Below are 25459 nucleotides of genomic sequence, written 5' to 3'. Positions count from 1 at the left end.
CTCAGAGAACCGGGGTGACTTACACGGGCAGGGTGACTGTGAGCTGACCGGGGTGACTTACACGGGCAGGGTGACAAAGAGCAGCAGCAGCACTGAGAAGACACTCTGCTAGGGCTGATTAACTGTTCCCTGGAACATGTGCGGACAGCTCCAGGAGGATTCCCCTGCTCGCTCCCACACTCCTAATTGTCACGGTTCCTGCGACCTTGGGAAGCGGGGACCTTGTGAATCTTGTAGTTTTCTGACCTTCTGGAAAGTATTTTTCTTCCAGTTTTTCTTTTACTGGAAATAGATTTTACCCCCATAATATATATAAATATATCTCAGTATATACTGATTGACAGTTCCCACGCCCTGGATCCCTCCCAGGTCCTCCCTGCCTCTCCTCATGCAGCTCCATACCCTTTCTGTCTTTCCTTAGGAAACTAACAGGCAGGAAAGGAATGAAAATAAGACACAGTAAAGCAAAAACAATAACAACAAAACCAAGCTGGAATTTGACAAAACAACCAAAGGAAAAGAACCAAGCAGGAACCGAAGGCTGGAGACCAGGTTAGACCCAAACAACACTGGGGGAAAAAAGAGTCAAAGAAAAAGCAGAAATGTATATAGCTGGAGATGCACACATTCACAAACACAGGAATCCCATTCATAACTGAGAGTCTTAATCTATAACCAAAGGACCTGTAAGTTCTTTTTAATGCCCCCATTTAACATTACATGACAAAGAGCCTCCAAAGACAACATTGAGTTCATTTTGTGCTGGCCGTCTACTGCCAGGCATGGGGCCTACCCTTAAGAGTGGTTTATTTTCCCTTCCTTGGAGAAAGCTAGTTTTCCATTAGTAAGTGGATATCAATCAGTGGAGCTTCTGGGTTAGGGGTGGGGCATTGTACTCACTTCTCCTTTCAGTTCTAGGACCCACCACCCATGTGGTGCAGACCCGCACTGGTTCTGGATGCTGCCACAGTCTTTGTGAGTTCAGCTGTGTGCTGGTTCTGTTGTGTGTAGAAGGCCTGATTCCTTGATGTCCTCCACCCCCTCTGGCTCTTACACTCTTTCTGCCTCTTCCTTTTTAGAGTTTCCTGAGCCCTGAGGGGTCAGATTCAATGGCCCTAGAAGGGCTGAGCATTCTATGGTCTTTCGCTCTCTGTGAATTGTGTGGCTGTGGATCGCCACTCATTCCCACCTAGGTGAGGGGAGCTTCTTGGATAACGCTGAACACTGATCTATGTGCACACTCAAATGTCCTTAAGAGTTGCTTTACTGCTGTGCTCCCTTAGCAGATCAGTAGTAGTAGCAATTGGTTTTCCTTGTTGAGCAATCCTGGGCACAGGTTCCATCTCATGGAGTGGGCCCTACCTCCAATCAGACAGTGGTTGGCTACCCTCACGAGCTGTGTGTCATCACTGCACTGGTGCATCTTTTGGGCAGTCGTCATTGTAGATCAAAGGGTTTGTAGCTAGCTTGGTGTTTGCCTTTTTCCTTTGGCAGTGTGCAGAGTACTTCTAGGACCACGAACACGATAGTGAAGGTTCTAGGTAAAAGCTGTAGCTTGACTTCTCCATGCTCAGTGAGTTGTGCAAGTATTGTTTCAGCAATAGGGCCTTTCTGTCAGCTGGTGGAGAGCCATCAATAACCTTGGCTATAGCCTGGGTTGTTTGGGGGTTCCCATGGGGACCCTTGGCCAAGAACTAACCCATTATTGGTACTGGAAGCTTCTCACGCTTGCTGCCTGATTAGGGTTTCTATTGATAGGTTGAACACCCCTCCCCTTACTCACTTACTCTCTACTCAGCCTCTGTGGTTATATAGATTGTAGCTTGCTTGTCAATAATTTAATACCTATTATCTACATATAAGTGAATATATATCATATTTGTCATTCTGGTCTTAGTCACCTTGTGAAGGTTGATTTTTTTTTAGTTCTATCCATTTACCTGCAATTTTCATGATTTCATAAAAAAAAAAAAAGAGCTTAGTAGTAGCATTCCATTCTGAAAATGAGCTACATTTTCTTCGTTCATTCATTCATTCATTGATGGGCATCTGTGTTGTTTCCAGTTTCTGGCTATTATGAGTAGAGCAGTAACAAACACAGTTGGGCAAGTGCATCCTTTGTGCTTATGCCCAAGAGTGATTGGGCTGGATTTTGAGGCAGAGAGATTCTCGTTTTTGCAATGAATCAACACATTGCTTTGCTCTCCACAGTGTGTGCACATTGCACTCTAACCAGCAACAGAGAGGTGTTGCCCAGAGTCCACATTCTTGCCAAAATGAGCTGTCACTGTTTTTAGTTGATCTTGGACATTCTGATTGGTATAAGGTGAAATTTCTAAGCAGTTTTGATTTGCATTCCCTGATGACTAAGGATGTTGAACATTTCTTTAAATGTTTCTCAGTCATTTGAGTTTCATCTTCTGAGAAGTCTGTTTAGATTTACATTTTAAATGACTTTTTTCTTTTTGGTTTTCTTGATGTTCAGTTTTATGAGTTCTTTGTATATTTTGGATACTAATCCTCTGTAGGATATGTGCTTGGTGAAAATCTTTCCCTATTCTGTAGCCTGCCACTTCATTGAAATGATGGTGTCCTTTGCTATACAGAAGCTTTACAGTTTTATGAAGTTTCATGAGGTTTCATTTATTAATTGTTGATCTTAGTGCCTGTGCTAACGATGTTCTGTTGAGAAAGTCTTTTCCTGTGCTGTGAGCCCAAGACTATTCTCCACTTTCTCTTCAATCAGATTCAGTGTGTCTGGTCTTATGCTGAGGTCTTTGATCCATTTGGAGTTGAGTTTTTTGTAGGAAGATAAAAATGGATCTACTTAGCTGGGCGGTGGTGGCGCATGCCTGTAATCCCAGCACTCTGGGAGGCAGAGGCAGGCGGATTTCTGAGTTCGAGGCCAGCCTGGTCTACAGAGTGAGTTCCAGGACAGCCTGGGCTACACAGAGAAACCCTGTCTCGAAAAAAACCAAATCCAACCCCTCCCCAAAAGAATGGATGTATTTATATCCTTCTACATGCAGACAGCACCATTTGTTGAAGATGCTATCTTTTTTCTAGTATGGATTTCTGGCTTCCTTACCAAACTTCAGGTGTCCATAGGGGTGTGCACATTTTTCTGGGTCTTTGATTATATTTAGTTAATTTATGTCAGTTTTGTGCTAATGCAATGCTTTATTATTACTATTTCTATTACTATTACTGTTACTATTATTGTTACTATTTCTACTACTATCGCTCTTTAGCACAATTTGTGATTGGGATGGTGGTACCTCCAGCAGTTCCTTTATCATTCAGGAGTGTTTTTTAGCTATTCTGAGATTCTTGTGTTTCAATGTAAGCTGAATGTTGTCCTTTCAAGCTCTGTGAAGAATTGTGTTGGAATTCGATGGGGAATGCATTGAATCTATAGATTGTTTTTGGCAGGATCGCCATTTTTCCTTTATTAATTTTTCTGATCCATGAACATGAGAGAGCTTTCCATCTTCTGATATCTTCTCCAATGTCTTAAAATTTTTATCATACAGGTCTTTCACTTGCTTGGTTAGAGTTACCCCCCCATATATATATATATAATATAAATATATTTATATGATGAATATATATTATATATATACATTTTATTTAAATATATAATTTATTTATATATAAATATATAATTTATTTATATATATATTTATTTAAAGTTATATGTGTGTACACACACACACATACACACACATACATGGCCTTATTGTGAAAGGTGTTATTTCTCAGTCCTTTTGTCATTTGTGTATGGAAGGCTAGTGATTTCTGTGAGTTAATTTTGTTACTTTTTGGAATTGTTTATTATCTGTAGGAATTTCCTGGTGGAATTTTTACGGTCACTTATGCATACTACCATATCATCTGCAAATAAATATACATTGACTGCTTCCTTTCCTCTTTGGATCCCTTCAACGTCCTTGATTTCTCTTATTGCCCTAGCTAAAACTTCAAGTACTATATTGAACAGATATGGAGAGCGTGGACCGTCTTGTTTCCTGTTTTGGTGGACTTGCTTTGAGTTTGTTTCCGTGTGAGCTGATGTTGGCTGTAATGGGCTTGCTGTAAGCTGCCTCTGCTGTTGCTATGGTGTGGCTTTCTTCTCTTTGACTTACCGGTCTATTGTTATTTACTCCTTTCTTCACATTTCCTTCTAGCGCCTTCTATAGAACTTCATTTGTAGATTGATTGTGGATGTTTTTCTTTCTCCATCTATCATGATTGAACATTTTTCTGGGCATAGTAGTCTGGGCTGGCATCTGTGATCTGTTAGAGTTTGTAGAACATGTGTCTGGGCCATTCTGACTTTTAGAGACTCCATTGTGAAGTCAGGTGTTATTTTAATGGGTCTCTCTTTATAAGTAACACGGTCTTCCCCCTTGCACCTTTTAATGTTCTTTCTCTGTTCTGTATTTTTAGATTATTATGTGCTGGTCCAGTCTATTTGGTGTCCTGTGAACTTCTTGTACCTCGAGAGTCACCTTTGGGTTGGAGGAGTGGGTCAACTATTAAATGCTAGGTTCATAAGCAAAAATATAAGAGAGGCACCTCCTTCTATAGGTTAGGGAAATTTTCTTCTATGACTTTTGTTAAAAATATTTTTTGTGCCTTTGACTTGGCTTTCTTTTCCTTCCCCAATTACTATTATTTATAGATGTGTTCTTTTCATAGTAGTTTCCTGGATGCTTTGTGCCTGGGTGTTTTTCTTTTAGATCTTACAGTTTCTTTGACTGCGGTATCTATTACTTCTACCTTGGCTTCAGTGCCTGAGATTCTTTCTTCGCTGTCATTTACTCTGTTATTTTCTGTTTGCCTTCCTAAAGTTTTAATTTGAAGTTTTATTTCAGTTGGTCTTCTTTAGTGATTCTATTTCTTTGTTAACTTTTTTCATGTCTTGAGCTGGTTTTATCATTTATTCCACTGATTGCTTGTGTTTTCATGTATTTCATTAAGCAACTAATTCATTTCCTCTTTAAGGTCATTGAACATATAGACAATCACTACTTGAAGTTCCTGTCTTGTGTTTCAGCTGTATTGAATTTCTCAGGGCCTACTGTAGTGGATTGTGGTGGAAAGACACTGTCATGGCTTTAATGATTGTGTGTTTTTACTGGGAATCTTGGGTTGGATATGATTGTGATTCTAGATGTTGATACCTGGTCTTACATTGGTTGGGTGGGTGTTTCTTTCTTTGCTTTCTCTTCCCCAATCTGGATCTCAGGAAAGGGTGGTGGATGTACTAGCTCAGAGTCCTGAGTTCCTGCCATGTGTAGCCCCTGGGCATCATGGGTAGAACTTGTTTCTAGGTACTGGGGACTGACAGGAGGGAGTGGAAATGGACTAAGGGGATGGTGGTGTCTGAATGGTCCACAAGAAGGAGGAAAGCTACCTCTGCTCGAAGGCTCAGCAGAGTCCCCAGGAATTGGAGGTAGGGTGTAATGACAGGTTTATGCAAGTGATCTGCTATAGGGATGGGCATGAGATTGGGGGAAATTGCAGTGAGGAACTCCACAGAGTAATTCTGACCACTGGAGAGATATATATGAACGCAGCAATAGAGCATATCTTCTTACATGAGATGTATGCATGTATATTATGCATGTATGCATTTATTTATTTATTTATTTATTTATTTATTTAAAGTTATGTGTGTGTGTGTGTGTGTGTGTGGGTATTTACACATGAGTGCAGGTGCCTGCAGAAGCCAGAGGTATTGGGTCACCTGGTAACAGAGTTATAGGCAGTTATGAGCCACCTTATATGGATGTTGGAAATTGAATTCAGGTCTTCTGAAGAAGCATCAGGTGCTTTTAACTCTCTGACCTTTAGTGTGAATGTGTTCATGTTTCTTCTCTCCGTTTGATGTGAGGTGTGACCGTGCTATCTGCTGTCATAGTTTGGTTCTTTTTATTGATGAACAGTAGTTCACTGAGTGATCACATTAATTCTGAGACAGTTTCAATAGTAGCCTAGGCTGGCCTACAACTTACTATCCTGCTGCCTCAGTTTCTCCAGTGTGGGGTGACAGGTGTGTTCTACCACACTCCTAGCTCCTCGAGTTCACACAGTACAATTTTTTCATCTGTTTATCTGTTTGTGGACATTGGGTTCTACTAGCTTCTGGCTGTCGTGACTAGAGTTGATATAAAACTTTGCATGTGAGTATTTTATATGGATGCCATCGTTATGTTTTCATTGACCTTAAATACTTAGTGGAAATTGGTAAGTCAAAGGCTAGACCTAGAATCAATTTTCTAAGAAATTCTAAGAGTTACTTGAAGCACTGCTTTTGATGGTGGGAGACCTTGGGGTTTCTTGCTCAGAGGCCAGGAAATGACCTTAGACAACCCAGTCTTACTCTTTGGACCTCACTTTTCTGAGTGGAGAAAGAATGGGTGGGTGAAATGCTCCTAGTTCTTGTCAGCGCAGGGAGTCTGTTATTGCTAAAGGGCACGTGAATCTACAACCTGCCATGTGCTTTCTTTAGGTGTTGAAGGACCTGGCCCACAAGGTCACTGACAGTGGCCTTCTGTAGTCAAGAAGGCACAGGAGTCTCCCGAATCAGTGCTATGTGGTGGCAAGCACAGTGCTAATGACCATTATAGTTTAAAGAGGCCTTTGCCCCATGGTGGCCACATTTCTCTCACATGAACAGTGACTTTGGAGTATACTTTGCACCCAAGGAAACTCTCTAGCTTCTTACGTTCTCAAGAAGTGGAAGGCGACAGAATGTGACTCAGGATGAATCAAGACAAAGGGTTTTACCTGGGAGCTTGGATAGCTGCTGGCTTGAGCTCAGAGAAGCTGGCTTTGTGAAGTCTTCCATAAAGTCTTCCCTGAACAAGGAGACCCTGATTTGTGGTGGGAACCACAGCCCATATTAAATTGTTTTCTCTATTCCCTCTGAGCACCATCTTGACCCATCATCTCCTTTCTTCTGTCAACATTTCTGAGAAGTTCTCTGCTCCACATTTCCATCCAAACTAACTTGAAGCTGAACGGCTGAGTAGCAGACCCTTCTCCAAAGATAGAATTACTCCTAGTCAAAGATTTTAGCGTTCCTCATTTTGGATCATTATGAGATTCACCATTCACTGGATGGAGTCAGTTGGGAAGCGGAGGCTCTTCGCTTCAGACTTAGATCTTGTATTTTGTGCTGCTCTGCCTATGTGTATATGTGGCTTTTAAATATTTGCTTGTTAATAGTCCCATTTGTGTTGATTTTTGTGTGTTCTTAACTTAAATATGAGGCTAATTCTTAGGTTGTTGCTTGGTGTACCTGTCACACAAGAGTTTTCTTTTTTTAAAAAAATAATTAGCTACATAGTAATATTCCATTGAATGGACATGCCATATATGCACCTATAGCTGTCTCTGTATGTCTCTGTATATATACCAATGTTTATGGATAGACATTTATGCCACGTCATATGATTTTCAGTTCTGAATAATCCCATAATAAATACATTTAAATATAGATAATTTTCCCTTATAGCAGCATATATATACATATATATTATGCTATATATACATATACACACATATATTATGCTATATATTTATAGCATACATTTTTAGAGATAAATTGTTGCATTACATGGTATGCATATGTAATTATTTCATTAAGAGTAATTTTAAGTTCATAGTAAAACGGAGCAGAAAGTACAGAGCGTTCCTATGACACTCTGACCCAAACACACCCAACATCATACACTGGATAGGAACACTCATCGTGGATGATAACCTTCTTATTAACCAAAGTCCACAGTTTATATTAGGGTTCACTATCTGTGAGGTACATTCTAAGGGCTTTGCCAAGTGTATGATAATGTATCTCTATTATCATAGTATCATACAGTCTAATTTCACTCTCTCATGCATCCCATGTTCCTTCCTCTGTGCTGGAAACCTCCTGGACCCCCTGTTGCCTTCAGAGCTTGTCCTGTCCCCGGGAGTCACAACTGCAGCTGCATACATTTACCCTTTTCAGATCTGCTTTTCCATTTAGTATTATCCATTAAAATTAATTAACTCATTAATTAAAATGTGAGACAAGCTTTTTCTGTGTAGCTTACCTGATTTGGAGATTGCTTTGTAGACAAGGCTAGCCTCAAGATCACAGAGATCCACGTGCCTCTGTCATCGGAGTCCTGGGGTTAAAGGCATGTGCCATTGAGCCTGGCTAAAGTAACAATTTCATTTATTTAGTGTGCGTGCGCGCGCGCGCGCAGCGCGCGCGCGCGCGCAGCGCGCGCGTGTGTGTGTGTGTGTGTGTGTGTGTGTGTGTGTGTGTGTGTGTGTGTGTGTGTGTGTGAGAGCTATATAGTATGCATGTCGAGGTCAGAAAACAACTTTCAGGAGCTGGCTTCCACCATGTGGGCCCTGAGGATCAAACTCGGGTTGTTAGGCTTAGCAGCAAGCCCCTCTTACCCACAGAGCCATCTTGATGGCCTGCTATATAATTTAAGATTACTCTGTTTTCTCTAATATTCAAATATAACTCTATCACATGAATGTACTGCGGTTTGCTTATTTATACACCCACTGAAAAACAACAACTTGCTAGCTTTGAACTTGGCAGTTACGAAGAAAGTTACTATAAATAAATATCTATGTGCAGCTTTTCCTTTTTTCTGTCAGTCCTGAGGATCAGGCTCCGAGGCTCATGCCCCTTGGCAAGAACTGTACACTGAGCCATACCCCAGGCTTGTGCAGGAAAATGTAACCAATTTATTTGTTTTTGGTTTTTTTTGGATTTGTTTTTTGTTTGTTTGTTTGTTTCCCGAGACAGGGTTTCTCTGTGTAGCCCTGGCTGTCCTGGAACTCACTCTGTAGACCAGGCTGGCCTTGAACTCAGAAATCCGCCTGCCTCTGCCTCTCAAGTGCTGGGATTAAGGCGTGCTCCACCACCGCCCCGGCTGTTTATTTTTAATTATGTTCTGTATATCTGTGCCATAGGTGTTCAGGAGCCTACACAGGCCAGAGAAGAAGACCAGAGTTACAGGCAGCTGCAAGCTACCATGTGGGCTGGGAATTGAACCCAGGTCCTCCTGTTAAAGCAAGAAGTGCTCTAATTGCTGAGCCATTTTTCAGCCCCAGGACTTTTCTGTTTGCTTGTTTGTTTTTGTTTTGGACATGTTCTTCACCTTGTCTGGGTAAATACCAAGAGACTGACTGCTGGCTTTTATGGTAAGACTGTGTTCAACTATTTAAGAAACAGTCACAGTTTTGTTTGAAGTAGCTGCACCATTTTAAAAGAGATTTATTTATCTTAGTTTATGTGTATGGGTGTTTTGCAAGAATGTATGTTTGTGTACCACTGGTTCACCCAGAGCCCAGATCTGTCAGATCCCCTGAAATTGGAATCATGGATCATTGTGAGCCACTGTGTGGGTGCTGGGAACCGAACCCTGATCCTCTGCAGGAGCAACAAGTGCTCTTAACCACCAAACCATCTCTCTAGGCCCTCACTTTGTATTTCTACCAGCAGTTAATGAATACCATTTATCCACAGCCTCACTGGCATCTAATGTTTTCAGCAGTTCGATCAACTGCTGGCCATCTTAAGGGTGAGTAGCAGGATCCTGTTCTAAGTTTGCAGTTTTCTGGTGACGGGGATGTTTAATCTCCCTTTCATGTGCTTATTGGCCACCATTTGTATGTTTTGGGGAAGCAGTTCTGCAGACCTCTCCACTACCTCTTCATCAGGCTGCTAACCGAATGGTTTAAAGAGATCTCTGCATGTTCATAGTCATCTATTATCTTATTGTGTTTTATTTCTGTGTATGTCTCTCTGTGTGTATGCCACGGCTCAAAGAGACCAGAAGGTGTCAGGTGCCTTGGAGCTGGAGTTATAGTCAGCACATAGCTTCCTGACAGGGTTGTTAGGAACTGAAGTTAGGCTCTCCGCAACAGCAGCTTGTGCTCCTAACCACCGCACCACCTCCCCAGGCCTCAGCAGTCATAGAGAAGATGAACCTTTTGTGTGTAGGTTGCTGCCTGTCATCGCTTTCTGTCCCCAGACGCTCTTGACGTATGGTTAGCACCGACTTCTGCTCTGGCCACAGAGGCTGAGTGTATGATATACAATAGAGCTAACAACGTGCTATAGGTTAAAAAAGAGTTCCCACGCATACATAGGGTAACCTCTCAGTGTGGTTTTGATTTGTATTCATCTTATTAGAGAGTTTGGTGGCTTTAGTATGCTTACCTGCTGTGCTATTTTTGTTTCATTTTATATGAATGAAATTCTTAACTTTCATTTCTTTTATTATGGCATTGGGCCTTACAGTTGAATTGAACAGGAAGATTACGGATGGACAAACCCAATGTCTCTGTCTCTCTGTCTCTCTGTAGCTCTGTCTCTCTGTCTCTCTCATGTCTCTGTCTCTCATGTGTATGGTGTGTGTCCCTGTGTCTGTGTGTGTGTGTGTGTCTTTGTGTATGTCTCTGTGTCTCTGTGTGTGTCTGCCTGCCTTCCTGCCTGTCTGCCTGCCTGCCTGTCTGTCTCTCCCTCTTTCTCAGTGCTAGGTATCAAACCCAGGTACCTTGAGCTTACTAGGTAGGCTCAAAATCTGTCTGTCTACACACTTCAATTTGGATGCATTTATGGCCAGCTTCCTCAGTGAGTCAAGTTCTTGTGTTTTAACTAATCTTGCTTCTGTGCTTTGGCTGATATTCTGGTTCTTCTGTATTTGACACTGAGAGTGGTTTCACTCGACGTGAGCCATTTCCTCCTTTACCAGGGTTACTGTTTGGGGAAACCCCACTCTCCTTAGTCATCAGCATCTTGAATTCATGCCTAATGGGATTGTGAGCTAACACAGACTTGCTCATCTCCGTAAGCATGTTGGAACTCCCTGTATTTCAGTTGCATTATCATTGCAACAGGATAACTCTCTCCTCCCAGTATCTGATGTCTCAAGTGCCCTGCATGTGGAAACAGTTAAGACAGGGAGCTTCCTTCCCCACTCTCACGATTTCAGTTTTTTTACCCACCGTCCATCATCTATCTTCCATTACCATATCTATCTACCCCTTCCCCCTGTTGTCTGTCTGTCTGTCTGTCATTTATATGTGCACTCACACAGGTATCCATTTACCTCCAATCTCTGGCTTCTCTTTTTTCTCTATTGGTTCAAGGATTGAAGTCAGTGCCTCACGCACACTAAGCCTGTCCTTTACCACAGTCACAGGGACTTCTCTATTTAAATAAAATTAGAATACTTCCTTAGCCAGGTGGTGGTGGCGCATGCCTGTAATCCCAGTACTCTGGGAGGCAGAGGCAGGCAGATGTCTAAGTTCAAGACCAGCCTGGTCTACAGAGTGAGCTCCAGGATAGCCAGGGCTACACAGAGAAACCCTGTCTTGGAAAAAAAAATGCAAAAAAAAAAAAAAAAGAATACTTCCTTAGTCATGCTCATAGCTGAGTCAATCACAATAAATCAAAAGATGGACTCTAAGTGCTGATAAATAAAGGAACAGACAAACAAACTGTGATATATACATACAATAAATGTCATTCATCCTTAAAAAGAAAGAATGTCCTGATGAATATTATAATGTGACCGAACCTGTGGGGCTTTGTATTAAGTAAAACAAACCAAAATTAAACGACAAGTACTAAAGAGTCTATTTATACGAGGTATCTGGAATACTCAAATTCATCCAGTCAAAAAGGAGAATCCTGGTGCCAGGGGCAACAGAGGCAGCTAAGGCAGGGAGGGTGGGGCTGTATATCACTTTAAAGTTACTGTAACGATGGCAGCTGCTCTGAGCTGAAGGGAGTTTCACAATATTTACAGAGATGAGTAATTCTATCTTAGTTCACGGTCACAATTGGTAGTCGTCAATAAAAGGACTGTGCACTAGAACTTTGGGGTGTTGCTAGTCAGGAAGAAGAGAATTTCCCCCAAATAACACTGGTAAAGAAGGAAATAACTCAAGTTGAACGAAACCACATTCTTTATCAAACATGAGGAAATTAGAACACTAGCCAGAAAAGTAAAAATCAGGTCAAGGAAAATCCAGGAACTTGAGCCACAGGGATTCTGGGTCCTTGTGGTAGAGCGGATTGTGCGCTTGCTAGAGGAATGAAGACACAGGAAGTGCAAGGCTGTGCAGCTTTGCCCTGAGTAGACCCCAGGGAAGAAAGGAGTTCTGCAGACAGGCGAGGCAGGGAGCGCAGCACAGCGGCTGAGGCCTATGTCTAAAGCTGCTTAAGATGTCAAATGCTATGCCTTTATTTTCAGGGAAGGGAAAACGGTAATAAGATTTATGAGGTTGATAAGTATTTGTTGAATTTTAGGAGTTGTCAAGGCCTTGTGTGTTATACACAGGAGATGGAGCAGAGAACAAAAGAGAAGCAAAGCCTGCTCTGGTGGAGCTGTCCTGTGAACAGGGGAAGGCGGTAACCAAAGAAACTCGCGTCTTGTGTGAGCACTGGGAAAGCCATGCATCAAAGTTGGGTGGAATTATTTTATAGGGAATTGTCGTCAAAACAGGTGATGGTTCTTTTTTCTTTTGCTTTTTCTTTGTTGTTGTTGTTATTATTATTTTATTTTTATTTTTACATTCTGGATTTTATTCCCCTCCTGGTCCACACTCCAACTGTTCCACATCCCATACCTCCTCCCCACTCCCTCTCTCTACAAGGATGTCCCACATACTCCCTCAATCCTACCTGACCGCTAAACTCCCTGGGGCCTCCAGTCTCTTGAGGGTTAGGTGCATCTTCTCTGACGGAACCTAGACCCAGCAGTCCTCTGCTGTATATGTGTTGGGGGCCTCATATCAGCTGGTGTATGCCGTCTAGTTGGTGGTCCAGTGTCTAAGAGACCTCAGGGGGACCAGGTTAATTGAGACTGCTGGTCCTCTACAAGGTCACCTTCCTCCTCAGCTTCTCCACCTTTCCCCTTTCAACCACAGGGGTCAGCAGCATCTGTCCATTGGTTGGGTGCAAATATCTGCATCTGACTCTTTCAGCTGCTTGTTGGGTCTTTCAGAGGGAAGTCATGATAGGTTCCTTTTTGTGAGTGCCCCATGGCCTCAGTAATAGTGTCAGGTCTTGGGGCCTCCTTGAGCTGGATCCCACTTTGGACCTGTGGCTGGACCTTCTTTTCCTCAGGCTCCTCTCCATTTCCATCCCTGCAGTTGTTTCAGATAGGAACAATCACCAGTCAGAGTTGTGACTGTGGGATGGCAGCCCCATTCCTCACTTGATGCCCTGTCTTTCCACTGGAGGACAATGGTGTTGTCCGCTCTACAAGTTCCCCCTCCCCACGGTAGGGCATTTCATCGAAGGTCTCTCTCTTTGAGTCCTGAGAGTCACTCACCTCCCGGGTCTCTGGTAAATTCTGGAGGGTCCCCCCAGCCTCCTATCTCCCAAGGTTGCCTGTTTCTATTCTTTCTACTGGCCCTCAGGGCTTCAGTTCTTCCCCCTCACCCAATACCAAATCACGTTCCCCCTCCCCTCCCCATCTCTTTTCCCTCCCAGTTTTCTCTCCCCCCCCCTTGTAGTTGCTTTCTTCTCCCTTCCAAATGGGACTGAGGCATCCTCACTTGGTCAACTTGTTGACCTTTTTGAGTTCTGTGGACTGCATCTTGGGTATTCTGCATATATATGTGTGTATACACACACACATATATATGCTAATATCCACTTATTAGTGAGTACATACCATGCATGTCCTTTTGGGTCTGAGTTACCTCACTCAGGATATTTTCTAGTTTCATCCATTTGCCTGCAAAACTCAAGATGTCCTTGTTTTAATAGTTGAGTAGTTGAGTAGTATTCCATTGTATAAATGAACCACATTTTCTGTATCCATTCTTCTGTCGTAGGACATCTGGGTTGTTTCCAGCTTCTGGCTATCACAAATAAGGCTGCTATAAACAGAGTGGAACATGTGCCTCTGTGGCATGGTGAGGCATCTTTTGGGTATATTCCCAAGAGTGGTATTGCTGGGTCTGCAGGTAGATCTATTTCCAAATTTCTGAGGAACCTCCAGATTGATTTCCAGATTGGTTGTACCAGTTTACAATCCCACCAGCAATGGAGGAGTGTTCCTCTTTCTCCACATCCTTGCCAATGTGTGTTGTCAACTGATGTTTTGATCTTAGCCATTCTGATTGGTGTAAGGTGGAATCTCAGGGTCGTTTTGATTTGCAGAAAGAGCCTTGAACTCATTGGTACAAGGGGAAATTTCCAAAACAGAACTCCAATGATCAAGAATTGATAAAAGGGACCTCATGAAACTGGAAAGCTTCTGTAAGGCAAACGACATACTCAATAAGACAAATCAGCAACCTATAGGTTGGGAAAAAAATCTTCACTAATCCACATCCAATAGAGGGCTAATGTCCAAAATATATGAAAAACTCAAGAAGCTAACCACCAAAAACCAAACAACCCAATCAAAAAATGGGGTACAGAACTAAACCAAGAATTCACAACAGAGGAATCTCGAATGGCACCTAAAGAAATGTTCAAAGTCCTTAGTGATCAGAGAAATGCAAGCCTTTTTTTATTTTTAATTAGATGATGATGTATAATGTTGCTTTCATCATCAGTAGTCTATAGACATTTATTTGCTTTATAAAGATTTGTTTATATATATATATATATATATATATATATTTATTTATTTATTTATTTATTTTTTACTGTGTATGGGTGCTGTGCCTGGTACCTTCAGAGATGAGCCGAGGGCATCAGGTCCTCTAGAACTAGAGTTACAGATGGTTGTGAGCAGCCATGTGGGTGGCTGGGAATCAAACTTGAATCTTCCGGAAGAGCAGCCAGTGCTCTTTCCCGCGAGCTGTTGCTCCAGCTTCAGTGGTGGTTCTTAACTTACTTTGCCAGTTTGCTGAGGATCTGCTGGAAGTCATAGGCCCTCTCTTCTAGAAAATACAGACCCGACCACTGTGTGTGTATAATTTCAGGCAGTTAGTGGATGTGTGAAGCCCACCTCAGAGGGGACTAAGGGTTAAGGTTAGGAATCTGGCCTTTTGGTTCCCTTCAGTTTATGGAAGGGATCCCAGCATGCTTCACGGTGATCCTCTGCCTGCCATGTCTCTGTCCCATCTCCTGCTGTTGTGTTCAGCCATGCAGACCACAGGTACTTCCAGTTCCCATGATATTCCCTGAGCCCATGTTCTTCCAAATGTCTGTCTGTCTCTGTGTGTATGTGTGAGAAAACTGTCTCATTTAGGCTGAGTGTTCCACAACCACTCTCTCTACACTGAAAGGAAGAACCAGTTTTTTTTTTTTTTTTCCATCAGTGTGACCTAATGTAGGTTTGCCCATGCTTCAGTGAATGACATCCTGCATCCATGTTTTGGTAAAATTTTTAATTTTTCTTACCTTTTGCTCTTACAATCTTACAATGACCCCTCTTCTACAATATTTCCTCAGCCTTGGTGTGTGCCCCTCTGTGTGTGTGTGTGTGTGTGTGTGTGTGTGTGTGTGTGAATGTGTGTGTGCGTGTGTGAATGTGTGTGTGTGTGTGTGTATGAGATAAAGTTGTCCCATTGAGGTTGAACATCCCAGCTACTTTTCTCTCCACATTGACAAGTTCTAAGTCTCTGACTTAACTGTCATCTGTGGAATAAAGAGGCTTCTGTGAGGAGTAAGAGATGCACTCTTCTATGGGTATAAAAACAAGTGTTTAGAAGGCAGTGTGATACTATATCCCTTTAACAAAGGGTAGCAGCATCTATGACTTCCAGATGATGGATTCTTGGCCAGGCTTACAGTACCAGGTATGGACTGCCTCCTGTAGAATATACCTCCATTCCAATTAGAACGTGCTGGTTACTCCAGTGGTGTGTCTTCCCAGGCTGGTCATTACTGTAGCTCGCAGGGTTCCCATCTGGGTGAGACACCCGGTGGCTTTTCTCCCCCAGCAGCCCTGGCTCTGTGGAATCCATCCATGGGGGGGGGTGTTATCAGGCAGGACCAACTTGATTTCTCCAAGTCCTGGGATCAAAGTGTGTGGTGTCTTGAGTAACCAAGAGCCACAACAATAGCCTGCATTGTTTGGGGGCCTCTGGGACCCCCTAAACAATAACTTAATAGAGGATATCCCATACTTGTCACTGTGCCTTTTGTTTGTTCTGAGAGGAAGGAGCATTATAGCCCAGTGTAGGGGAAATTCCAAATAAACATTCTTTTAAAAATATATATATTTTAGAAAGTGTATAAAAATAGGTTTTATTTGTTTTCCCCAAATGTCCCTTAGTGTTGGTTATCCCTTCCCCGCCTGCTCCTCCTGTCAAATCTCCTCTTTACTCTAACTTTCCTTCTGCCTTCCCAGTTCCCAACCTCACTGCCAGCTGACTTACGGGTGTTGAACTGGCAGCGTGGGTCCAGTCTCCCAGGCAATAGCAGTGGCAATTTTCTGATCTAGGGCCTGTAAGGCTTCTGAGGATTTGCTTCTTTGTTTCATTTCAAAGAGGGAGGAGAGACCTGTTGAGTACCAGTCACAGTGGTGTGTGGCTTTCAGGAGCTGATTTCTCCAGGATTGAGTGACAATGAACTCTTTTACCTTATTTTTCTCTCACTCCAAGCTCCAAGTTTGCAGCAAACCAAAAAGCATTCTAATTTCTACTTATATTTCTCATAATTAATGGTTGACTTACATGCCCCAAACCTATAGACAACTGGGATCAACTGCCAAATGGGAATAATGTTGGAGAGGTATAGAGGGCTGCTGGCTAGAGGTGGCCTGGGAATCAGGACTAGGGCACCAGTGCTCCTTGATTTGTCCCCTCCTGTCCCTTCCCTCTCAGTAACGGCTAAAATACATATGGGGCATTGATTGAATACCAGTTTGGCCATTTTCTGTCTGAAGGAGCTTGGGGCAATTTATTTAACCTTTTGCGTCCCAGTGCCCATGAGATGGGAAAACAAAGATGGTCGTCGTGAAAACAGAAGCTGTACCACTTGTGCCCAGGTCATGCCTGTCTCTGTGTGGGCAAGGACATACCTGAGAAGCCCTCACCTCTCAGCCCAGATAAGATGGCCATGATGAAGGTAACAGTTAACTGTTCCTGAGTGCACTGAAACGCTTTCGATACACAGAATCATCTTCAGAGTGAGGAAAGCAAACCCCTCCCGAGTTAGGAAGTCTGTTCACAGGCTGCTCGTTTTAGAGGAGAGGCTGAAATTCTGACTAGATGTGCCTGATTGCTAAACTCTTCTGTGCTCATGGGAGTTAAGGGGATATAGAGGGAGGGGTGGTGTGTGGCTGGTGGCATCAAGGGAGGACCTGATCCTTTACAATAATGGCTGCGGTTCCCTTTCCTGGTTTTAGAAATATAACTGACCAGCTGTAGAAAATCTCATTCTCAGGCAGGTACAGCAGGGAGTAAGGCTAAATGTGAGGCTGGCAGGCTTTTGATATGCAAGTGTCCGGGACTTGTCTCCAGTGAATAGGGAAGAGACTAAGAGCCAGGCATTTAGGGGACCAGCTAAACTCAGAATTGATACTAGGGTTTTAAAATGGAGAACAGCTAGCGGACAGTGCCAGTTAACTGAAGAGGAAATGGGTTGAGACTGAGGAGTGACCTCCCCGAGGCCGTGTGGTCAAATAGCCAGCTCTTTCGAACCCAGGCTCCTGGCTTCCAGCTGTGAATTCTTGCATTTTTTTCCTGCCACCCCTCCCCCATGCCTTTGAGGCAGTGGCAGTGTCTGAAGGGAAGCGAGGGAAGGAAGGGAAGCTGGGATGCTGCAGGTACTCCATGCCTCTTCTCTAAAGCTGGCCTGGGACTTGGTTTCTCGTCCTGAAGGGTGCTCTGCACCGGCCTCGGCTGCAGGACCAGTGCTGCTCTCGGCTCACTGTGCGACCCAGGGCAAGTCATGTTTGCTCTGTTAGTTGTTTTTGCTTTGGGCGTCTGGTTCAGACACCTGTCTGACTGACTGCCCAGGGTCTGATGAGCTCCTTGACAGAGAGATTCTCTGGCATTTTCTAGTCGGAATGCTTTACTTCAGTGTTTTGATTCAGGGTCTTACTCTCTATAGTCCAGCCTCCGGCAGGATCCCCTGTCTCCTGAGCACTGGGATCACAGGGATGTGCTACCGCAACTAGACATCTCTCACACTTTAAACGGGTGTCAGAGCACATTACAAGTTGTCCCTTCCTATCTGAGGAGGCTTGGTTCCGGGATCCTGTCAAGTCTTTTACATACAATGGCATAATTATACACACACACATGCAACCAGCATGTTTTCTCATGTGCTTTAGATCATCTCTAGATTACTTATTTGTAACAACACCATGTGCAAGCTATGAACCATTATTATACGGCATTGTTTAGGGAATCACAAGGGAAATCGTGTGTACAGGTTTAGTACAAAACTATTTCCATCCACGATTGCTTGAATCATTTAGGTGAAGACACAGGACAAAGAAATGACTTCTCCCAGGCTGCTGGTGGCTGTTGTTTGTTTTTGGGTGGGAATTGCGCTGTTTCTAGGGATTGTATCTTGTGAAGACGTCTGTGATGCCAGTGGCCAAGAGATTTGTATTGAGTTTCCCCCAGCACCAACGAGCAATCTCATCCTCCTGAGAATTTCTCCAGGAGACCAAGAACTTGGCTGAGTTCTCTGGAAAGTCCTGTCCTCCTCTTTCACAGAGAAGCCAGTCCACAGACATGCCAGGTCTGCTTCTAAAGCACCTGCCACAGATGAGCCCCAGCCCATAGACCCTTGGCTCCAGGTGCCTGGGTCCCTCTGTGTAGCGCGACTCCTTTTCTGCCTCACGTGGGACTCTGTGGCGGGCCAGGCGTGGCAACTGTGTGAGGTGCCCACAGAGGACTTTTGTGCCAGGCAGTCACCACCCCTTATCAGGCCCCTCCCTGCTCACAGAACAGACTTTACCTGCCGGCCAAACGGCTCGCAGTCTCTTGCAGCTTCGCAGGTTCCTCTTAGGGCACCTGCACAAGTAGGAGCTGCTTCCCGACGGTGCGGTTTCAGTGCGGTGCGGTGCGGTGCTGTGCAGCGGCACAAGGGCCCAGCGTTCCTGCCGCACAGCCCCTCCGTCGTGGGTCCCCTCCCTCGGGGCTGATCATTAACTCAAAAGCAGTATAAGGAGTGAGTGGCCCCGGTGAGCCGGTGAGCCGGAGGGACTCGTCGCCACCGCCATGGACAGTAGCACCTTGAGCCCCGCGGTTACTGCCACCGAGGCACCCATCCCGACCTATGAGCGCATTCGCAATGCGGCCGACATCTCAGTCATCGTCATCTACTTCGTGGTGGTGATGGCTGTCGGGCTGTGGGTATGTGCGGGTCTTGGGGCACGGGCTGGAGAGGCCAGGGCCACTGTGTGGCATGAGCGGGCACACAAAGATGCCATGGTTTCCCTGAGCCACAAAGGGGCAAGATGGGCTTACAGGTCTATAAAGGAGGGTGGAGATGTCTTGGGAATGCTGGGGAGGAGTTCAGGGCACAGGAGCCTGAGTGTAGGAAGCTGGAGGATGCCCAAGGGAGCCTGTCAGGAAGGCCAGGGAAGATCCCGAGCTGAGGAGGAAGGTAGAGAGCCGATCGCAGAGACTAGGATAGAATGTGAGGGACAGGAAAGGGTCGACTTGGCGCAACATTGCCTGACTTCTCAATTATCCACTTTCCAATGGGAAAGAAACAGTTTCGAGCCAGGAAGTCATCACCTCTGCAGACAGCAGGTGCTCGGGACAGCCTATGGCTGACCAATGCCCCCTTCTGGGGAAGGGTAATCCAGAGGCTTTGCATGGTGGAGGGTTATAGAGGCTGTCTGGGTTTAGGAAGGAGCAGTGAGCAGAGAGTGACCTGGTCCTTGGAAGAGGGAAGTGTATGTATCTCCTCTCGGGACTCTGGGGACACACCAAACCAGAGAAACTTGTTCTTCAAAGCCTGCAACTTGGAAAGTTCATTTATGATACTGGCACACCTAACAGCTGGACAAAGTGTGCGAGCATTTCGGCTACCTCTAAAGGCTGAAGTGTGGAAGACGCTAGAGTCAGGAAAAGATGGCATTAACCCTTTCACTGACAGAGCTGCACTGGGGGTAAAAGGAAGCATGGACTTTTATTTTCAAAAGAAATTGTATAAAGCACACGTTACAGAAAGGCTCCCCAAGTGTCACTCGCACGGGGACTGTGGAACTGAGGCTCCATCAGTATACCTGGTTTCCTTAACAGGAGCAAGCGGCTAGCAGAGGCACCGCTACGACTGCTCTCTGTAGTTGAACTAAATGAGGCAGAATGAACTTCCCACAGCCTCTGTTCATCCAAGTCTGAAAAGCATAGGATCCCCTCCCCCACAGATGGAGAGTTGAGTCTGAAATGTCTTTATAAGTGGGATCCATGCCCTGGATAGTTTCTGTATTTTCAAGTAAAATGGGCAGCAACAGTAAGCTGGACAATACACCTTCACATGAAAAGCCACAGGACTGGGAAGACAGGAATGCCAATTACAAGAGGAACTTGCAGTCACAGGTGGTTATGAATTGCCTAAGGTTTTGCAATCCTAGGGACTGTTCCAGGAACTTAGGTGTCCTGATCCTTGCCAGACACTAGGCTCTCGAGCATAGTGCTTGCTCTCTGCCGTCTCCTTCCAATTCAAGTTGACAGATATTGGAGCCGAAGTGGAAACCCACTATCTGCTAGCCATACCGGAGGGCTCCCTTCCCAGACACGCACTGAGCATGCAGTGCTCTTACCCCGGCTCCTCTTAGCCTTCCCAGTAGTCCTGTAAGTGTTCACATATTTTCCCTGGTGTTTGCACTTTTGAAATATCCAAGATTCAACGTGACTTGTCTGTTAAAATGCTACACAATGAGCCTGTTAGCGTGTGTCGGTTTAATCTTCTCCCATTAGCTGGTGTTTCTGGACCTTGCTCCTCTTTTCCCTGCTGAAGTGTTACCGTGGCTTGATGTAGGGATGGATACACTGGCTTTTGAGTGATTTCTGGCCTGCAGAGACTATCCCAAGCCCTTGTGCTGCCTTAGAAAATCACCCCAGCTAATGCTCCTCCTCTTCCGGCCTCATCCATTCCAACAATACTCAGTTTGGGTCAACTTTGCTTCCTCGTTGATTATCTTTGAGCTTTGGCCCATTACTTGTTTGATATTTATTTTCATTTTCCTTTGCATTGCTTCTTCGTGGGGTTTTATAGCAGCTTAAGTTGAATCACTGACCTTGTTATTGCTGGGAGATGCTACCAACCCAAACTAGAGTTGTTAAAACTATAGCCTAGGCAGGGCAGTGGTGGCACACACTTTAGTCCCAGCACTTGGGAGGCAGAGGCAGGTAGATTTCTGAGTTCAAGGCTAGCCTGGTCTACAGAATGAGTTTCAGGATAGCCAGGGCTATACAGAGAAACTCTTGAAAACACACACACACACACACCCAACAACAACAACAACAACAACAACAACAAAACTATAGCACAATGGCTAAATGTTGGGCCGTAGCCCATTTTTGTACGGCTCATAAGCCAAGAATAGCTTTTACACTTTTAGAGGATTATAAACATAATAGGATAAGGCAAAAAATTATGTGGTAGAGAACCCACAAAATCCAAAGCACCTACTATCAGACTTGTTTTCTTCTCTTTTCAGAAATTTATCAGTATTAGTTTATTATATTATATATACAGATGTGTTGACTGCATGTCTGTACCATTGTGTACAGTGTCCTAAGGCTTCAGAAGAAGGCATCAGATCAGACAGAATCGGAGTTACAGACAGTTGTGAGCTGCCATATGGGTGCTGGGAACTGAACCTGGGTCCTCTGAAAGGCCGGCCAGTGCTTTTAACCTCTGAGCAATTCCCCAGCCACCAAACCCATTTTATTTTGGCCTAATCAGTTGATTGCTTGTCATTGTTATTTAAACCAATAAGTTCATTGCTACCAGAGTTGGAATGGCCTTTCAGTTAATAGCATCGTTGAACGCTATTTTATTTTGGCCTAATCAGTTGATTGCTTGTCTTTCAAACCGTTGTTATATAAACCAATAAGATCATTGCTGCCAGAGTTAGAATGGCTTCTGGGGAGCCCAACCTTTCCATTTTATTAATAAGGGAAAGAATGTGTAACCAGAGGTCATCTAGATGAATCAATAACAGATTAGGGATGATTAGAATTCAGAGTGTATGATGCAAAGCCAGTACTATTCTCTCTCTCCTCTTCAAGATACAACTGCCTTCCTGGAAAACCATCTCCACTGGTCCTTCCCCACTACTGAAGGGTCAGTTCTCATCACATGTCCTCTGTTTTTTCCTTCCTTACGGATTCGCCTGAGCACAGGCCCAGTGCTCGCTGGCCTCAGTCCTCTTCATCCTATGCTCTTCATTAAATTATTTGATAAAAGAATTTTTGTGAGCTGCCGACAGCTTTACCTTGATATTTCCAGCAGAAAGTTTCCCCTGGGGTCCAGCTTCCATCTCTGGACAGCCAGCCTGGAGGAGAAAAAAAAAACTCTTCCAGGTATCACACCTTGAACCCCACATTCTCAGTTTTTAGTTCCTTACATGTCACCTGATTATGATCTATGTAGGGTACACTGAACATGACTGGTACACATGAATCTTCCACGCTGAGGGCCAACACCCTGGCTTGCTTCCTTCCTTCCTTTCCTCTCAGAGTTCTGCCTCCCTCTGTTATGCACATTATACTGTATGGCTTAATGGGTCAACTGACACCCAGCTCATGACAGGCAGCTCAGGTTGCATGGGGATTTGGTGGACCACTGTCAAACATTCCGTTTCCATGCAGGTCCAATAGCAAGCCAAGAGCTGTCTCTCCAAGGGAGAAAATTGTCTGCAGATTACCATAACTTAAAATGCCAAGGATCCTCTCTGTGAGTCCCCGATAGGAGTGATGTTCCAAAGATAACCCTGATAGGAGTGATGATGTTCCAAAGATAATAGAATCACCATCTGCCACTGATACCGAAATACCATAAAGTCAGCTGGAAGAGGTACACCTTCTCCTTGTCCCAGGTCCCAGTCAAAGGTAGCAGTTTCAAAGCTAGAGTCATTTGGTATATGGGCTGGAGCAACACACCCAGGTGAGGAATGTGCTGTCTTCAGAATCCAAATAAGCCCACTAAGCATTGTGCTTCCTGTCTTAGTAGTAGGTGGGGCCAGGTGTAATAAGCTAATCTTTAACCTTAGGAAAGGATTATCCCGATATACCCTATCCCACTGGAAGTTTCACTGAGGTAGTGGCCTCTTGAATTTTGGTTGGATATTCTCCATCCTCTGATGTGCATAAGCCTCACCAACGAGTCTGAAGTGGTTACCACTTCTCGATCATTTGGTCCATCCAGCATAATGCCATCCGTATGGTGGGCCAGTGTGATATTTTGTGAATCGAAAGGATGATGTAGATCCCTCTGGACCACGTTATGACACGATAGTGCTGAGAGCCATGAGCCATGCAGTGGGTGGGAATTCATCTCAAGAGGTTTCAGAGAGGAGCAATAGCAGCAACTGGGCTGGAGACTGTTCTTGTGAGATTTTGGTAAAGAATGTGGTGGGTTTTCTGCCCTGGTCCTAAGAATCTGCCTGAGGCTAAACTGAAAAATAATAACTTAATTTTGCTGGCAGAGGAGACTTTAAGACAGCCTAATAATTGACCCATTATTATGGTGATTTCATCTAGATAATTCATACAGTATGTATTTTAGGAAGTTTCCACTGTATTATGTTTCCATATGACCCCTCAAATGGCCCTTAGCTTTAGCTGTGTCTCCCTTGTTCCCTTCTTCCCCCCAGCTTCCTGCTAGACCCTCCCCAGTCCAGTCCCAGTTCCAACCCTCCATCTATCACTGTCTATTCTATTCCTCCTCCCTAGGGAGACACCTCCCTTTCCCCCAGTCGCCTCCTCTTTACACAACTTCTGTAGTTAAATTGTAGCATGCCTGTCATTGACTTAACAACTAGTATCCACATAGAAACAAATATATATTATAATGGCATTTCTGGGTCTCGGTTACCCCACTCAGGATTATTTTTTCTAGCTTTATCCCTTTACCTGCAAATTCGTGCTTTCATTTTTTAAAATAATGATTAAATAGTATTCCATTGGGATGATGTACCAAATTTCCTTTATCCATTCATCTTTTGATTGACATCTGGGTCATTTCCAGTTTCTGGCTATTATGAATAGAGTAGCATTGGGCAAAGTTGAGCAAACATCTCTGTACTAGGATTGAAGCATCCTTTGTACACATGCCTAAGAGTGGTATAGCTGGTTTTGGAGTAGGTTGATTCCTAACTTGGTCATGAACCATCACCACACTGGTTTCTATGATGACTGTACAAATTTGCATTTCCACCACTAATGGAGGACTGCTCTCATATTCCAAATCCTCACCGGCATGAGCTGTCACTTCTATTATTGATCTTGGACATTTGGATTGGTGTAAGATGAAAACAGTTTTGATTTGCAGTTCCCCAATGACTAAGTACGTTACATATTTCTTTAACTGCTTCTCAGTCATTTGTGTTTCCTTTACTGAGCATTCTCTGTTTTGACCTGTTCCACCTTTTAAAGTGTTTCCCTCCCTGATGTTCAGTTTTTGAGTTATTTTATAAATTAAAATATTTTTTTATGTGCATTGGTGTTTTCCTGCATGTATGATGTGTGAGGGTGTCAGAGCTCCTGGAACTGAAGTTACAGACAACTGTGAGCTGCCATGTGGTTGTTGGGAATTGAACCTGGATCCTCTGGAAGAGCAGTCAGTGCTCTTAACTACTGAACCATCTCTCCAGCCCTTGAGTTTTTATGTATTTTTTATGGTATTCCTCTATCAGATGTGTAATTGGCAAAAAGTATTTCCCCATTCTGCAGGCTGCTGCTTTGTCTGGGTGATGGCGGTCTTTGCTGTACAGAAGCTCTTCAGTTTCGTGAGGTTTCGTTATCATTTGGAGTTCTTAGTGTCTGTGCTATCAGAATTATGTTTAGAAAGTCTTTTCTTGTGCCAGTGAGTCCAAGACAATTCCCTACTTTCTCATCTCGTAGGTTCAGTGTATCTGGCTTTATGCTCAGGTCTTTTGTTTAGAGTCCCGTTTTGCGCAGGGTGATAAATGCGGATCTATTTGCTTTCTTCCCCACACAGCCATTCACTTTGAACAGCACTATTTGCTGAAGATTCTGTCTTTTTTCCAGTCTGTATTTCTGGCTTTATTATAAAAAAAATCAGGCGTCCATAAAGTATGGTCCTATTGTGGATCTTTGATTTGATTCCATCAATCAGTGTGTCTGTGTTGTGCCAATATCATGCTTTTTTTTTTTTTTAAATTACTATTGCTCTGTAGTATAGAACTTGAAAGGTGATACCTCCAGCACTCCTTTTATCATTCAGGATTGGTTTAGCTATTCTGAGTATTTTGTGGTTCCATATGGAGCTGAATATTGTCCTTTCGAGTTCTGTGAAGAACGGTGC

At 43.9% G+C, this 25459-nt stretch overlaps 1 protein-coding gene across 1 annotated transcript in view; it reads left to right on the top strand.

Moving 5' to 3' along the window:
• The first annotated feature begins 19042 nt into the window (after window positions 1–19042).
• Window positions 19043–25459, top strand: part of Slc5a1 (solute carrier family 5 member 1) — a 70175-nt gene continuing 63758 nt past the window's right edge. The window contains exon 1 of the mRNA XM_052199384.1: window positions 19043–19308. Coding sequence (XP_052055344.1) covers window positions 19174–19308 — 135 coding nt within the window. The 5' untranslated portion in view covers window positions 19043–19173. The remainder of the gene's footprint in view (window positions 19309–25459) is intronic.

This window comes from Apodemus sylvaticus, chromosome 11, assembly GCF_947179515.1.
Source record: "Apodemus sylvaticus chromosome 11, mApoSyl1.1, whole genome shotgun sequence".
Lineage (NCBI taxonomy): Eukaryota > Metazoa > Chordata > Mammalia > Rodentia > Muridae > Apodemus > Apodemus sylvaticus.
The sequence above is the reverse complement of the archived record's forward strand: the minus strand, read 5'-3'. Positions and strand labels throughout refer to the sequence as shown.